Source organism: Acomys russatus, chromosome 17, assembly GCF_903995435.1.
Source record: "Acomys russatus chromosome 17, mAcoRus1.1, whole genome shotgun sequence".
In the NCBI taxonomy this organism is placed as follows: Eukaryota; Metazoa; Chordata; class Mammalia; order Rodentia; family Muridae; genus Acomys; species Acomys russatus.
In genome coordinates this window covers 28,217,004-28,233,778 of record NC_067153.1, presented here as the reverse complement: position 1 = coordinate 28,233,778, position 16,775 = coordinate 28,217,004, and the positions used below count along the sequence as shown (strand labels likewise).

Below are 16,775 nucleotides of genomic sequence, written 5' to 3'. Positions count from 1 at the left end.
ATAAGTTAGTGAAATATTTCTCAAGGATACAGCAGGATCTCTTATTTCTACCTCAAGATGACCTACTCCAAAAGTTGGGGCCACTACAGTCATGTGAATGTTTAAAGAAAAATAATTGCCTTTTATAGGTCTATATTGCAAGGACAAAGTAGTGCTATCAAAAGAATTCATTACAATCAAATACCAAAAAGAAGAATAGAATGAAGCCTGTTTGGCACTAATCTCTTTCTTAACTTTATTAAGGTATAATTTGCATATCACGTCATTTACTTATTTTAAGTGTACAAGTTGTCAAGTTTTAGTAAAGGCATGCAACTGTGAGGTTAGAACCACAGATACATTTTAAGGTAGCATCCATCTTAATGAAGATTTTAGTTAGCCTATGAAATGATGGGCTGCATCGTGCAGTTTTATTCATAAACACATGTGTCCTGCTCGTACCTTGTATCCCTACTCCTGTGTGTTTCTCACCTTTCGTGGTGATCTTCCCTGCCCTCACATCCTGGCTTGGTTAGGTTTTGAGGCAGAATCTCTCCTAGTTTCTTTTCCTGATCTTTCAGTTTTCTCTTCCTAAGTTCTGGGGTTATAGTTGTGTGTCACTACTCCTGCCTAAGGACTTAAAAAAAAAACTCATGAAAACAAACTATCCCTCAACCAGACTACCAGCAATATACTTAAGGTAAAATTTAGAAGTTTTTCTGGTAAAACAAAAACTTAGTCCATGCAATATAAAAAAAATAAAGACGGATTAGTTATACGTGTATTTAACACAAGAAATAAGACTGAAAAGACATCAAGGTAGTATTAGTCTAGACTGTTGTACCATTATAAAGCAAGGCATTCCTGTGTTACCAATAGCCCCTTAAGCCAGGTGTGGTGGCACACGCCTGTAATCTCAGCACTCAGGAGTCAGAGGCAGGCAGATTTCTGTGAGTCCCAGGACATCCTGGGCTATGAAGTGAGTCAAGGACAGTTAAGGCTACGCAGAGAAACCCTGTTTGGAAAAACCAAACCCAACCCAACCAAACCAAGAAACAAATAGCCCATTAGGCATCACAGTATGGAAAAGAGTCCATTCTCATCTGGGATTAAAAAGTTTAGATAACTAGAAATAAAATTTGGGTTAAGATAGGCCATTTTCCCTATGCCATGGAGTACTACGATGAGAATCATTTAGTCAGATTATTTACTTGAACAAAGAAACCGCCTAACACTAAAACCAGTAAATAAAACTGAAAGATAATGGGAGGATACAAGGGATGGGATAACAACTGAGATGTAATATGAATAAATTAATAAAATATATTTAAAAACCTGAAAGATAAAAAAATAAACTAGAATGACGGTGCAAGTAAAATGGGTTAAAATAAATAGTATGTAAAGATTCCTCACAATTCAGAAAAAAAGTAGATAAGACATGGATTTTGTTTAAAATATTAGGCAACCCAAAACTACCACGTATTACATTAAAGTGATAGTCAAGCTTTAAACATTTTTTTCCTTTTTTTATTATTAATTTATTCATATTACATCTCGGTTGTTAGCCCATCCCTTGTATCCTCCCATTCCTCCCTCCCTCCCGCTTCCCCCCCTATTCCCCCCCCTATGTCTGTGACTGAGGGGGACCTCCTCCCCCTGTATATGCTCATAGGCTATCGAGTCTCTTCTTGGTGACCTATTATCCTTCCTCTGAGTGCCACCAGGCGTCCCCATCCAAGGGGCATGGTCAAATATGGGGCACCAGAGTTTGTGTGAAAGTCAGATCTCCTTCTCCACTTAACGGTGGAGAATGTCCTGTTCATCGGCTAGTCTGGGTAGGGGTTCGAAGTTTACTGCCTATATTTTCCTTGGCTGGTGCCATAGTTTGAGGAGGACCCCAGGGCCCAGACCCGCCTGTAGTTTTCCAGGACCCTCTGGATCCTTCTCCCAGGCTTCTCACACCTAAAGTCTCAATAGGATGTCCTCCCCTCTGACCTACTTTCCTGGTAGGTAAAATTTTTCATGGGGATGTACCCCTTGGACTAGTGTCTCGATATAAGTGAGTATATACCATTTAACTCTTTTTGCTTCTGGGTGAACTCACTCATTATGATCATTTCTAGTTAAATCCATTTGTCCACAAATTTCAGAAATTCCTTGTTTTTAATAGCTGAGTAGTATTCCATAGTGTAAATGTACCACAATTTCTTTATCCATTCTTCTACTGAGGGACACGTAGGCTGTTTCCATGTTCTGGCTATTATGAATAAGGCAGCTATGAACATGGTTGAGCATATGTCCGTGTTGTGTGGTAGTGCATCTTCTGGGTATATTCCAAGGAGTGGAATAGCTGGGTCTTGAGAAAGCCCTATTCCCATTTTTCTGAGAAAGTGCCAGATAGATTTCCAAAGTGGTTGTACTAGTTTGCATTCCCACCAGCAATGAAGGAGTGTTCCTCTTTCTCCACATCCTCACCAGCATGTGGTGTCAGTTGAGTTATTGATTTTAGCCATTCTGATGGGTGTAAGATGGAATCTCAGTGTCGTTTTGAATTGCATTTCTCTGATGACTAAGGAGGTCGAGCATTTAAGTGTTTCTCAGCCATTTGATATTCCTCTGTTGAGAATTCTTTGTTTAGTTCTGAGCCCCATTTCTCTATTGGGTTATTTGGTTTTGTGGTGTTTAATTTCTTGAGTTCTTTATATATTTTGGATATTAGACCTTTGTCAGATGTAGGTTGGTGAAGATCTTTTCCCAGTCTGTAGGCTGTCACTTTGTTCTCTTGACAGTGTCACCTGCCTTACAGAAGCTTCTCAGCCTCATGAGGTCCCATTTATTAATTGTTGACGTTAAGGCCTGGGCTGTTGGTGTTCTGTTCAGGAAGTTGTCTCCTGTGTCTATGTGTTCCAGACTCTTCCCCACTTTTTCCTCTAACTGGATTAATGTCTCTGGTTTTAGGTTGAGGTCTTTAATCCACTTGGACTTGAGTTTTGTGCATGGTGACAAATAGGAGTCTAATTGCATTCTTCTCCATGTAGACATCCAGTTAGACCATTTGTTGAAGATGCTGTCGTTTTTCCATTGAATGGATTTGGTCAAGCTTTAAACATTTTTAAGATTTATTTATTTTATTTTATGGTATGAGTATTTTGCCCGTGTGTATACACGTGTATCATGTTCAGAAGAGGGCACCCAAGGCCATGGTACTGGAGTCACTCACAGATGTTTGTGATTCACGATGTGGGTATGGGATTGAACCAAGGTCCTGTACAAGACAAATAAGTACTCTAAACCCCTGAGCCTCTCTGGGTTTATGATAGTCAGATGTTAATCTTAACTGTATTGCCACAAGCCCAGGAAACAATCTGTGGGTGTGTCTGTGAGTATTTTCCAGACACAATTTGATCACGAGGACTCTGAGTTAATCAGTGATTTCATACACTGGAACATTTAAAATTTGAATAGATTGCTGGGAGAATCTTCCTGCTTGGTTAGAGGAAGTGAGTCGCTGGGATGTGCTTAGGTGTTGCCCTTTCCCCTCGCCTTTCCGGGATTCTTCTTCCTAGGTCTTTGTTACCATGATCAAGCTGCTCTGATTTGCTGTCCTCTCCCTGTCATGGTTGACTGACACCTCTGAAAATGAGCAGGAATAGATAATTCCTTTCTCTAAGTTATTCTGTCAGATGTTTTGATTAACATAGATATATGTACATATTGTATGTGCATAATCAAGTTAAAACGAGGCTTTCATAGCTACATTTACCTATCGACTAAAATTATAAACTACCCCTGTGATGGTAGAAGTGATCAGCATGATACTTTGTAAGATGCTGGTGAGAGTGGGAATCAGTGTAACTGGCCATACCGAGTTGTGTAATTAGCTGGAAAACCTGTATCTTCGTGGGTTGTGGGTGCACACATCTGTAATCCCACCACTTGAGAGGCTGAAGCAGGGAGATTTTTAGTTCAAAGTGATCTATTGAGACTCTGTCTCAAACCAAACCAAACCAAACCAAACCAAACTTACATCTTCTTTTCCCTAGCAGTTCCATTTATTTAAATTTAGCTAGACTACTTCAGTATCAGTAAAGATGTTTATTGCAATGTTTATTTATGCTTGAGAACATTGGAAATAACCTAAAAATTTCAAATACTGACAAATAAATTGTGACCCCATCTAGTATATTCAAGAAGAACATTTATTATCAGCAATAAATGTTTATATTTCACTAAAAAAAAAGAGCAAATAATTTATATCCTTAGGTTTTCTTAGAGTAAAAACACTATTTTTTGAGATTTGTGATGGCTATTCTTATTTTATTTTTTATACTTAAAATACTTATTCTTATGATTTACTTTTTATTGATAAGTTTTTTTCCTACAATAAATTTTGACCATGTTTTTCTCCCAGATCATTTTCATTTCCCTACCCACCAAAGGTTATGTTATTTTAATCTCCTTAAACACCAACAAACAAATAAATAAACCTGCACAACCCTTACACAAAACCAACACACACACACACACACACACACACACACACACACACACTCAAAAGACCAATAAGAAAAAAAAAAGATGCCCAAAGCAAAATGAGTCAAAAAGTCCACAAAAATACCACTGAGCTTGTTTTATGTTGGCAAACTACTCTTGGACTTGGGGCCTTCCCTGAAAGTGTAGGCAACATACTGGGAGAGATTCCATGATTTTTCTTTGCCAATGGTACCTGTTGCAGATAGCTTCTTGGTTAGGGCTGGGAGCCTGTACTTACAACCTAGAATTACCTAAGCAGAAAGCCTCACTTGAGGGACTATCTAGATCAGGCCCATCTGTTGGGTATAGACTTGACTGTTAATTGATGTCGGAATACCTTGTCTGTTGTGGGCATCACCGTTCTCTAGGCAGAGGTCCTGAACTACACAGAGCAGGAGACAGCTAGATGAGAGCAAGCAGGCAGCTTAGATACTCTCTTGTGCTCAGTGTTCAAATCATGGCTACTCTAAAGGCTGCCATAAGGGCTAAGGGAGTTCCTGTGAGTCAAGTGGAGTTGTGTAGATAGGGTAGTTAGAATGCTTTTCACATACAGAAAGGTGCATGTTCTGATGAATACAATGCAGTGACACATGTGGGTACAATTCTACCCAGTCTTTAGTATCAGGAAACCTATGTGCTTCAGATAAATGTATTATAAAAATTAATGTAATTATACACTGAACTGCAAAACACAGCCTGATTATCTTTAATCATTTATTCACTAAAGTTGAGCCAAAGTCAATGGTATCTTCACTGATTAAACAAGATCAGATATCAACCTTCTATGCTCAATTTAGTGTTTAATTTTTTAAAGTCATTTTTCCCCCTGTCTTTGGCTTTCCAGTAAAATACAGGGAACCTGGGTAAAACTTAATTTTAGATAAATAATGAATGATATTTGGGGTATTATGTGTTGTGGGGAGCGTGAAGGTCCTCGTGCTCACAGATCTCCAGGGAAACCAGGAACATTAAGCATTCAGGATTGTCCTTTCAAATCATTAGACATATAACCTGATATTCCATCTAGAAAGCTGGACGTTGGAAGTAATATAATAACAGCCTAGTGATCTGTGTTATCCCTTGGGCCAGGGCGTATTAAGCTCCTACAATTTGGACCAGAGGTAGCTAGTAATATAAATAAATGACCATTACATGCAGGGGCTCCCCAAGCTCCCACAGCCAGGACCAGTGGTGGCTAATAGCTCAGTGACCTCAACACTATTTTTCTTCCCTAGGCCCTAATGCTAATACAGGTATCCTGACTCAAGAACCCATCTTCTTGGAAGTAACGGCATTTGCCCTGAGGCGAGACTTGATGTAATTATGCTTCCTTGGGTTCCAGGATTATATTACAACAGGAAATGCTTTTTCTAAATTATATTGTGTTTATATAGCCTAGAAATAAACTGCCTAGCAGTGGGCTTCCTGAAGTTTGACCAAGGTTGAAAAAGTCAACCTGAATCAAGTTTTCATTCTCACCTCTTTGTGGTTCGTTTCCCTACCTACACCTTCAGTGTTCCCTTCAATATGTCAAAAATATTTCACAGATCATGCTTAAATAAAAAAATTATTTACTCTTTATCTGAAATTAAAATGGAATTACACTTGGCAAGTCTATCTTATACACTGTATTTATATGTATCTTATTCTCTATATTGTAAAGTTGCCTTAGATTTGTGGAATAATTTTGGGTAATAAATGAATAAATGAACAAGTGAATAGGTAAATGAAGATGCCTTAGTAGAAGAAAGTTTTTGAGATACTTTCTTACAGCTTTCTAAAGAATATTTAAATTATATATGACAGATTTTGTTAGGGCATTTTACCTATTTCATAACTGTACCTTTCCTCACCATGGTTACATCCCTATTACTCCCCCCTGTATTCCTTCTACACCCAACCAATCTCCTTCTTCTACTCAATTAGTCCCCTTCCCTTTCATGTCTTGTGAATACTTAACCCATGAGTTTAATTATGAATACTTAGAGGATCTTGGGTGAGGGGTTATTTAGAGAAGTGTGGATGCTTTATAAGAGCTTCACAAGTGTCCCCTTAATCTTTAAGTAAAGAGCTAAGCATTTCTCCAATGTAATGATCTAAAATAGGGTTATGGTCAATAAACCAGTCTTTTATAGTAATACCATGTATAGCCCCTTTACTCCTTCCCTCTAGTTTTCTATCCTGTCTTTTTCCTGCCTTATTCGCTTCTCTCCATTCCTTCTCACTCTATTTTTGTACCTCATCTTTCACTAACTTTAAAAGAAAGCTATTTGGAAGAGTTTCAAATTCATATATATTAGAAACAAAAGGAGCTGTGAGAAAAGATCAAAGGATTGGAGATTATTCAACCCATGAGGGGAAAATTGAGCAGTGATTTCATATTAGCAAGTTCTCTTTGATCAGCAATACAAAGGTAGAACTAGTCATTTGTGGTTTGTAGGTAATGTAAGGTGGCAGGAGAGGTTCTCCCTTACTGTTACAGATATGGGAAGGATGTGTGGTTTGCAAAGACTGTTTCAGGTAGACTACGCAATGTACATAAGATTTTTTTTTTTTTTTTTTACAGAAGAGACTCACAGTACAGCCTGAACATCTCAACCCATTAGAATGCTCCTGTATCTTTTTTCTTCTTCTTTTTTAAAAAAACCTTTTGTTTTGTGGAAAAAATTTCTTAAAACACATTTCAATCACATTTTCCCTAATTCCTCCAGATTCTCCCCACCTTCCTACCCATTCAGCTTTATATTCTTTTCCTCTTACTTTCTCTTTACAAAGACAGACAAAAACAAAACCAAAACAACAGAGTGTGTGCGCACGCACACACACACACACACACACACACACACACACACACACACACTCCTCTACAAAACCAAAAATCAAAATAAACAAGCAAAAACTGACAAGACAAAAAAAAAATACCCAAGGCATTATGACGCAGAAAAAGTCTACTAAAATATCAGTTTGAGGACTTTGTGTGTGTGTGTGTGAGACAGCTACCCTGGCTGTAGAACCTGCCCTGAAACTCCACTGAAGAAAACTTTTTCTTTGTCAGCGGGTTTCAATTACAGAAAGCTTCTTGGTAACGGGTCCCTGTGTCCACTGACCCCTTCAGCACTGGGACTTCAACTGGCTTGAGCCTGTGTAGGTGTTGTGCACGTTGCTGTCTTCTCCGTGAATTCATATATGCATCAGTACGTTCTTTCTGGATGACACGACTTGCTTGTATGCATCACGTCTGCTGGTTACAGTCTTAACGTTTCCTCGTTCATTTGAGACAGGGTCTCACTCTGTAGTCCTCTCTGGTTTGGAACTCACTGTGTAGACCAGGCTGTTCTCAAACCTATGGAGATCTGCCTGCCTTTGCCTCCTGCGTCCTGGAATTAAAGACATGTGCGACCATACCCAGCTCTCTCAAATATTTCAAATACTTATCTACAATACAGAATTTTCAAAAGGGAAAGAGCTTTTCCCATCAGTTTGTATTTGGTGATGAGAAAGCCATTTGGAGATTTAATTGCTTCCTGACAATTTTAAGCCACAACAACCCTCATGCTTCTCCTGGATGACAACATTCGCTTATTTTCCACCCTCTCTCTGTTTCCAGGCAGCTATTGCACCTCATGTAAAAGGAAGAAAACAAAATGAAGATCTTTCAGTGCAAGATGCGGTACTGGCTGATTCTGGCTTTTTTGGCGGTTGCTTATTTCTGCACCATTGTCCGGGGGCAAGGTAATTGAAAAAAAAAAAAAAACAAAAAAACACCAAACAATCTGGGATTCTGGCCTTTGGGTTCTTCATCTTCATAATCTTTTCTTGGGACAACTGTGGGTCCAAGCAGGAAATCCATTAGCTTTTATTCATTTTATCAACTGTTTCCAATGAAGCAATGGAGCACACCACCCACAGGGTTACCATGTCACCAGAAACTGGTCATAGCCATTTAGGAGTTGAGTAAAGAGAGTCTGTTGAAAAGACTATCAAGAGTTTAATCTGTGAGATTCAGATCTGTATGTTGCCAGATCAGTTAATAAACAGCAATGGGGCGTGCATGCGCTTGTGTGTCCAACTCCTGTCTTATTGCCCATAGAGTCTATAATACTTTTTCTTTTCTTTGAGCCCTAGTCTCCCTGTGTAGGCTTGGCTGGCCTGGAATGCTCTGTGTAGACCTTCCTGGCCCAGAATTTACAGAGACCTGCCTTCTCTGTCTCCCGAGTGCTGGAATTAAAGTTGTATGCTGCCATATCTAGGATATATAATATATTTCTATCACTTTAAACTTGGTTCTTAATTATGGTCTTTTTTTTTTTTTTTTAACTGAGCACAGTTTAAGGTTGTTAAGGATCTAATAGAAGTTTTCACCAATAAGTGACTTTATTCTAGCCTTTTGGAATAAAGGAGTTTGTGAGATTTGCTTTTTGTGTTAGCAAGATCTACACTGTTTTAATCACTTTCTCATAAACCTGTAGTTGACAAACTACCATCCGTGGGCCCAGTCTGGCCCCTTATCTGGGTAAACTTTTATTACATGCACATTTGTTTATGTATTGTGTGTGGCCGTTTTTATGCTACAGTGGCAAAGGACAGTAGTTGTAAGAGAGACTAGGGCTCTTCAAAGCCAAACATATCTACTGTCTGGCCTTTTACACCCGTAGAGGACCCAGGCTTCGGCTGTGGCTACCACATAGGGGTGTTTATACAAGAAAAATAAAGTGAATTTACTCTGTAAAAAATAGTTACTTTACTGTTGTGTTCATCATCTTTATGACATTATATTATATTATATTATTATATATTATATATATATTATATATATTATAACATAGTATATTGTAAATGAAATTTAAAAGAACTACTAGTATGTCCCACAATTAAATGTCCCACAAAATATAGTTAGTTCCCCCTATACTTAAAAAAAAAAATAGCATTGAATTGAAAACAGTACATGACATTTTAAAAAGCCTAAAGTTTTTTTTCAGCTATTTTAGAAAAACAGTGAAAATATTTCTCTAGTCCTTTAAGTTGTTTTGGACAGGAATAAGAATCCTAAGTTACCCTGTTACTCTAGCATCATAAACTATGCTTTTGAGGCAGGATCTTGTTATGTGGCCCAGACGGGCCTAGAACCCAGAATTCTTCATAAAGGGAAAACTACTCATTATGACCTCAACAGCAGCATCTCTACCAGAAGAGATTTTTTTTTCCTAGATAGGGTTTCTCTGTGTAGCCTTGACTGCCCTGGACTCGCTTTGTAGACCATGTTGGCCTCGAACTCACAGTGATCCACCTGTCCTAAGTGTGTCACTGTGCCTGGCCAGAAGAGATTTTTGAGTGCAAAAAAAAAAATATTTTTTTTTCCCTTGGCCAATTAAAAAATGTATTTACTAGTAGATAACATAGTAGCTCATTTAATCAAGACAGAAGTTATACTCTCAAGCTTGGAAAAGACAGAACTGCTGAAGTCTAGGGAGGCCTCACGTAGGCCTGCCGCTGAGATGAAAACACTACTGTCCTTCCTTTGATTTCTGGACTCGTTTGGATTCCTTGGTTGGGGGCCTTGGGGTGAGGTCGGGTGGGAAGCCTGCTTCAGATGCCCTTGCCCTTCTCAGTCAGGGGAGTGTGGCTGATTGATAGTTTAATCTCTGGTCAGTGGGAGTTCTGTAGGTAAGGAATGGGGATGGGATGGCAGGGCGGGGTGGGGGGGGGCGGAGGCCATGGTCCTGGGCATTGACATGTGCAAGATGTCTCTGATTGCATCACTGTATTAAAAACAGTGTTAGAAGTAATTAGTGAAACTATCTCACTAGACATAAATCTTTATAGAAATTGTCACTTGTCAAAAACAGCAAGATTGCAAGTGAGTTGAGAAAGGGGAGAGTAAAAGAGAGAGAGGCAAGAAAGGTGTGTGTAAAGGGAGAGGAGAGAACAAGAGGGAAGGAGGGAGGGATGGGGGAGGGAGAGAGAGAGAGAGAGAGAGAGAGAGAGAGAGAGAGAGAGAGAGAGAGAGAGAGAGAGAGAGAGAGAGAAGTTATGGGAAATAAAAAACTATCCATCAAATGAGAAGATAGATTATGGAGTAATATAAAGAAGTGCCTTTCCTCCTATGGATTCCTAATGAAGATTGCCAAATTGTCCCTTCAAACAAAACACAGCACAACACAGCGAGACAAAAGCCCCATGTGCTTTTAGTAATAAGCCACAGTAAAGAGAAGATGGATGTTCATGGTCTTCCTCATTTCCCCTTGGGGTGAAGTTCATGTACACACAAGGATTTTCTGTTGAGACTAATCTCATGCCTCCACCCAAAGGAAGAGTCTATGGGCTTCCTTGGGGCTCCCCATGTGCACCTCAAATAAACTTTACACTTGGTTTTGTCTTTTTGAGAAGATTTGTATTTGAGCTGACACAGATTAAATTTGTAATCAAGTTCACTCAAGCATTTACTGGAATTTAAGGACAGGATATATGAAACACAAAGCATGTCCTTTGTGCTTCCAAAGAGAAAAAAAGCCGACATAGATTCTTGTTCTGTGAGATAAGAGCAATTATTTACAACATTTCTGTCAATTTTGCTTGCCTTGGCTTTGGCTCAAGTCCCAGTGCCTTCCAAAGGCAGGGTGGGGGCAGGGGTGAGAGGGCACTAACTTTGAAATCTAGAACTTTTTCTTAATTAGCATTTATTCTTTGCAATGTATTTCCCCCAAAGGCAAAAATTTGTGCTTCATGTCTATCCAAAGGTTTTTGTTTTAGCACTTGTCAGAATATTTATACTTCTGTTGGCAGTCGATGTGATCTGGCTTTTCAATGTTGCAATGGGATAACAGTCATATGAGCTATTTGTAAATTAAATTATAAAGCTGACCTTTGCTGGATTCTGTTGTGTCACTTGCTCCATACTTTGTTCCCTTGAGGAGGTCAATGGAAGACATTTCCCTTTGGGTTCTAGATGACCGTGTGCTTTTCATAAAGAGCACCGTCCATGTTGTTCTCATTGTTTTCTGCTGCTTAGAAAATTAGCTGTTGACTAAAGAGATGCCAAGAACCATGAACCCACACAGCATCCAAAGAATAATGGCACACACAGGCAATCTACAGATGTCTACTGTCTAGCCTAGCTGTACTGAATGCTCTCCTTGTGGTGTCATCCCACCTGGCATGCTAACAGAGTCCACTGAATCTCGTCAAATCGGTTTAGATGAAAGCTCCATCTGCTTGCAGTTCTTTTCTACTTCATGGGTCCTAAATAGACCTGTTTTTTTTTCACCAATGCATTCATGCAAAAGCTTGTCAGTGATAAATGCAAACCCACTAATTTGATTGAGTTCAGAAATGTTACTTCAAAATTCTAATTCCCATAAAATTCCAAATTTTAATTCCTATTTCAAAAGAATAAAAAATGTAGGTACAAATAGATTTACCTCCTGCATTGTGGACTGTGCAAAGTAATTCCTATGTTTATTAAAATGCTGGGTGCTAAAAGAGTTGTTCTTTTGATAAATTTGTATTTTCTCATTAGCCAGAAAAATGTAAATTTGTTTCCATTTATATCAAGTGAAAACTATAAAGCTAATGAGTGTGTGTGTGTGTGTGTGTGTGTGTGTGTGTGTGTGTGTTTTAAATAGCACTCTCTACTTATACATGATTAAAGAAATCAAAGATATTTTTCTTTTTTTTTTTTAAATTTTTTTATTAATTTATTCTTGTCACATCTCAATGTTTATCCCATCCTTTGTATCCTCCCATTCCTCCCCCCCCCCCATTTTCCCATTATTCCCCTCCCCTATGACTGTTCCTGAGGGGGATCACCTCCCCCTATATATTCTCATAGGGTATCAAGTCTCTTCTTGGCTACCTGCTGTCCTTCCTCTGAGTGCCACCAGGTCTCCCCCTCCAGGGGACATGATCAAATGTGAGGCACCATAGTATGTGAGAAAGTCATATCACACTCTCCACTCAACTGTGGAGAATATTCTGACCATTGGCTAGATCTGGGAAGGGGTTTAAAGTTTACCTCCTGTATTGTCCTTGGCTGGTGCCTTAGTTTGAGCGGGACCCCTGGGCCCAAATCTGCCTATCATATTGTTCTACTTGTAGGTTTCTAGGACCCTCTGTATCCTTTTATTTTGCTATTCTCCATGCGTCTCTCTCATTTAGAGTCCCAATAGGATGCCTTCCCTCTGTCCCAGTTTCCTGGTAAGTGAAGGCTTTCGTGGGACATGCCCCTTGGCTAGTATGCAGACATAAGTGAGTATATACCATTTGATTCTTTCTGCTTCTGGGTTAACTCACTCATTATGATCATTTCTAGCTCAATCCATTTACCCACAAATTTCGGGAATTCCTTGTTTTTAATAGCTGAGTAGTATTCCATAGTGTATATGTACCACAGTTTCTTTATCCACTCTTCTACTGAGGGACACTTAGGCTGTTTCCATGTTCTGGCTATTATGAATAAGGCTGCTATGAACATGGTTGAGCAAATTTTCTTGTTGTGTGCTGGAGCATCTTCTGGGTATATTCCAAGGAGTGGAATAGCTGGGTCTTGAGGAAGCCCTATTCCCATTTTTCTGAGATAGCACCAGATAGATTTCCAAAGTGGCTGTACTAGTTTGCATTCCCACCAGCAATGAAGGAGTGTTCCTCTCTCCCCACATCCTCGCCAGCATGTGGTGTCGCTTGAGTTTTTGATCTTAGCCATTCTGATGGGTGTAAGATGGAATCTCAGAGTTGTTTTGATTTGCATTTCCCTGATGACTAAGGAGGTTGAGCATTTCTTTAAGTGTTTCTCAGCCATTTGATATTCCTCCGTTGAGAATTCTCTGTTTAGTTCCAAGCCCCATTTCTCAATTGGGTTATTCGGTTTGGTCAAAGATATTTTTCTTGAGACATGTTCTTTTCTACCTATTGATTCCAAATGCCTGGATAGTTTTAGGAAAATGTCTAGGTTTCTATTGATATGATAAACACCATAGCCAAAAGCAACTTTTGGACCAAAGGGTTCATTTTATTCTAGAACTCTCAGGTCACCCTCCATCACTGAAGGATGTCCCAGTAGGAACCCAAGGCAGGAACTGAAGCAGAAGCCATGGTAGAGTAATGATTACTGAGTGGCTCCCCATGGCTTGCTCAGCCTGCTTCTTTTTTTGTTTTGTTTTAAAGATTTATTACGTATACAATGTTCTGCTTGCATGTATGCCTACCCGCCAGAAGAGGGCACCAGATCTCATTATAGATGGTTGTGAGCCACCATATGGTTGCTGGGAATTGAACTCAGGCCCTCTGAAAGAGCAGCTAGTGCTTTTAACCTCTGAGCCATCTCTCCAGCCCCTTCAGCCTGCTTCTTATAGCAGAACTCAGGATCACCAGCCCAGGGGTGGTGGGTGACTTGGGCCCTCCCCATCAATCATTGACCCAGAAGATACTCAACAGACTTTGTTAGAGGCCAGTCTTATGAAGATGTTTTCTCAATTCAGAGTTCCCCTTTCAAAAGGAGTCTAGCTTGTGTCAAGTTGACAAAAACTAACCAGGACAAGTAATATATTCTTTGTTTATCTGGCTCAGCACAGAGTGATTCCTCAATACTGATGTTTTTTTTTTTTTTTTTTTTTTTTTTTTTTTTTACAAAGAAGCAGTACATGGATGGTCTCAGAGACCATCCTTCCCTAGTATGGAAACTTGAACATGGTTTTCAGCAGCTGTTCCTTGGTTCCTTTCTCCTAGAGTCAGGCTAGTAATGGATTTTTTGTGAGGATTCAAGTGAGGTTTTACACTCCGTCATTAGCTAAAGAGAGAGGAAGGGAAAGAAATGTTTATCCGCCACTGATTGTATTGTATCAATTAGTCTTTGTAGAAAGTGTCAGTTTTTCTAAAGGTAAGGAAACTAGCTTTGGAAGCCTTGGTGATTCAGGCTCTTCAGCTGATCAGTGACAAGACTGAGAATCAAACTAATGTCCAAGCTCGTATTATGCCTAATGCCCTTTCAGAATGTCTTCCCCAACACTGGGTCCCAAAGTAAGAAAAGAAGGCTGGGCACAAAGTGGGTAATGGGTGCTGACATTCCTGTTAATGAATAACTTTATTTATATATTACATAGTAAAAATGTTCACACTGAAAGACTTCTTTTAGAACCTGGGGGGCATTTAAGAGGCTTCTGAGATGTGTTCTGAAGTTTTATGACTTAAATGAAAATTAAAAGGTCTAAACATTTTTGTGAAATTTCAGAAGCACAAATGTTATGCCCTCAATTATGATCATGTGCTACATACCTGACATGTGAAAATCAGCTTCTCTAGAAGAGTAGATCAGAGTTTAAAAACCACAATCATCTTCCAGTTGAACCTGAACCTTTTTATGACCACTAACTCCAATGTTTCATTTATTTATTTATTACTTTAAAATTATGTGTGTGTGTGTGTGTGTGTGTGTGTGTGTGTGTGTGTGCATATGAATGCCAGTGCCATGTCAAGGTCAAAAAATGCCATCAGGTCCCCCAAGCTGGAATTACAGGTGGTTGTAATTTGCCTGACACAGGTTCTGGGAAAACTGAACTTGGGTCATCTGTGAAACAGTTTCTACCCTTAACCATTGAGTCATGTCTGAAGGCCCTCTCAAATATTTTAGGATGACTATTTTATTACCATAATATGCCTGAAATAGTTTCCTCAAATATTCTATCAACAAACCATTTGATTGCCACAGTGGAAAACTTAAAATCATATATGCAATGTCTCAGCAGAGAAGCTTCCATGTTCCAAGTAGGAAAATGCATTCTGCAAAATGAAATCATTTTGCAAGACTGACTTCAGTTTCTAAAGGAGGTGTAGATATTCAGTTTTAAGGTGGGTGCTGTTTGACAAGTGGATATCCCTTGGGAGAAAAGCACATGCTTTCACATCTGTCTTATTTTGCACACTGATTGATTGATTATTAGGGTTGCAGAAAAAAAAAAAACTTTCCAGACTGATGAGGTCCTGTGTATTTTGGCGATGCTGCTATGACTTTGCAATTTAAACGTAAGTGTCTTTATATTTAAGCCATTTTTGTTTTTCCTTTTCAGTGGCTCCACCTACAAGGTTAAGATATAACGTAATATCCCATGACAGTATACAGATTTCATGGAAAGCACCAAGAGGGAAATTTGGTGGCTACAAACTGCTCGTGGCTCCAGCTTCAGGTAAAGACAATCCACCATGTTTTCTGGAGCCTTAGGATCTTTTTATACATGGATGGTTAACAATAGATGGAGTGCTAAGTGCTGCTTTAGTATTGTGTGAAAGACTTGGTTTAGTTTAATTTTTGAATTTGACAAATTCTCTTCTCATCAAGAAAATAATGTTCCTCAAAGTGTGAGGTCTGGCTCTTGGGCTCAGTTGTGATTCATTTTCCTTAATGTTAAAATTTCAATATATAATAAATAAATACTTTTAATCTATGGATGCTGTAAAGACATAACACACCGAGTGTGCAATAATTGTGCTTGTTTTTACTAAGTTATAATTAGTGAGCCTTATATAATGATGCCTAGAAATTAAACATAAAAATTGTAAAGGTCAACTAGATATTGTGAAAATAAACTGCAACAGGAAAACCATAATTGAATAGATTACAAATAGATCATTATATAAAGGTGTGATATAAAATTGTGGTTAATTTGTGGGTAAACTGTTAATTTTATTCAATTGTTAAGCAATCCAAAGACATATTACTAGGAATCACAGGTCTTAGAACTGACTCAAGCGCTTTGTGAAGCAGACCTCGACATTATCTTCCAATTTCCTCCGAGACAGTGCACTCAAAAACTAGAAGTCTATCTCTTGCTTAAATACCTACAGTGACAAAAATTGTGAGTTAAATGATTTCTTAATAGATATTGGGTTTACTTTATCCACTGTTCTTATTACAGTGGCCAAGGCCAATCAGTCTCCGTTTAAGCACACTAGAATCTACTTGATTAAATACAACAAATAAAAAAGAGTAATAAATACATTTAACTACAAGAAGTTCATGGACACTTTAGCACCATGAGTCACAGCCCAAGTCTTTTTTATATCAGTCTTTCTCAAAGAATGTTCCATGATGTTCTGTAGGGTGTTAACAGCAGTTACACAACAAAATGAGTCAAATAAATGTAATGCTGGTTTATACAGGGTTTAAAGCACTCATTTTATGATAGGAGTCTTAAAATATTAAATGAAATAATACATCTGCCTTCCGAAGAAAAACTTTAATATATAGGGGTTTTGAAAAGCCTTTTTTAGCAAAG

The 16,775-nt window shown here is 38.7% G+C and overlaps 1 protein-coding gene across 17 annotated transcripts in view; it reads left to right on the top strand.

Annotated features, from left to right (window-relative positions):
* The window catches only part of Col14a1 (collagen type XIV alpha 1 chain), a 243,533-nt gene that overhangs the window by 23,226 nt on the left and 203,532 nt on the right, over positions 1-16,775 (top strand). For all 17 annotated transcript variants that reach the window (XM_051159672.1, XM_051159671.1, XM_051159655.1 and 14 more), the window contains exons 2-3: positions 8,120-8,244; positions 15,570-15,686. In XM_051159672.1, the coding sequence (XP_051015629.1) occupies positions 8,157-8,244; positions 15,570-15,686 (205 nt within the window). In that variant the 5' untranslated portion in view covers positions 8,120-8,156. The remainder of the gene's footprint in view (positions 1-8,119; positions 8,245-15,569; positions 15,687-16,775) is intronic.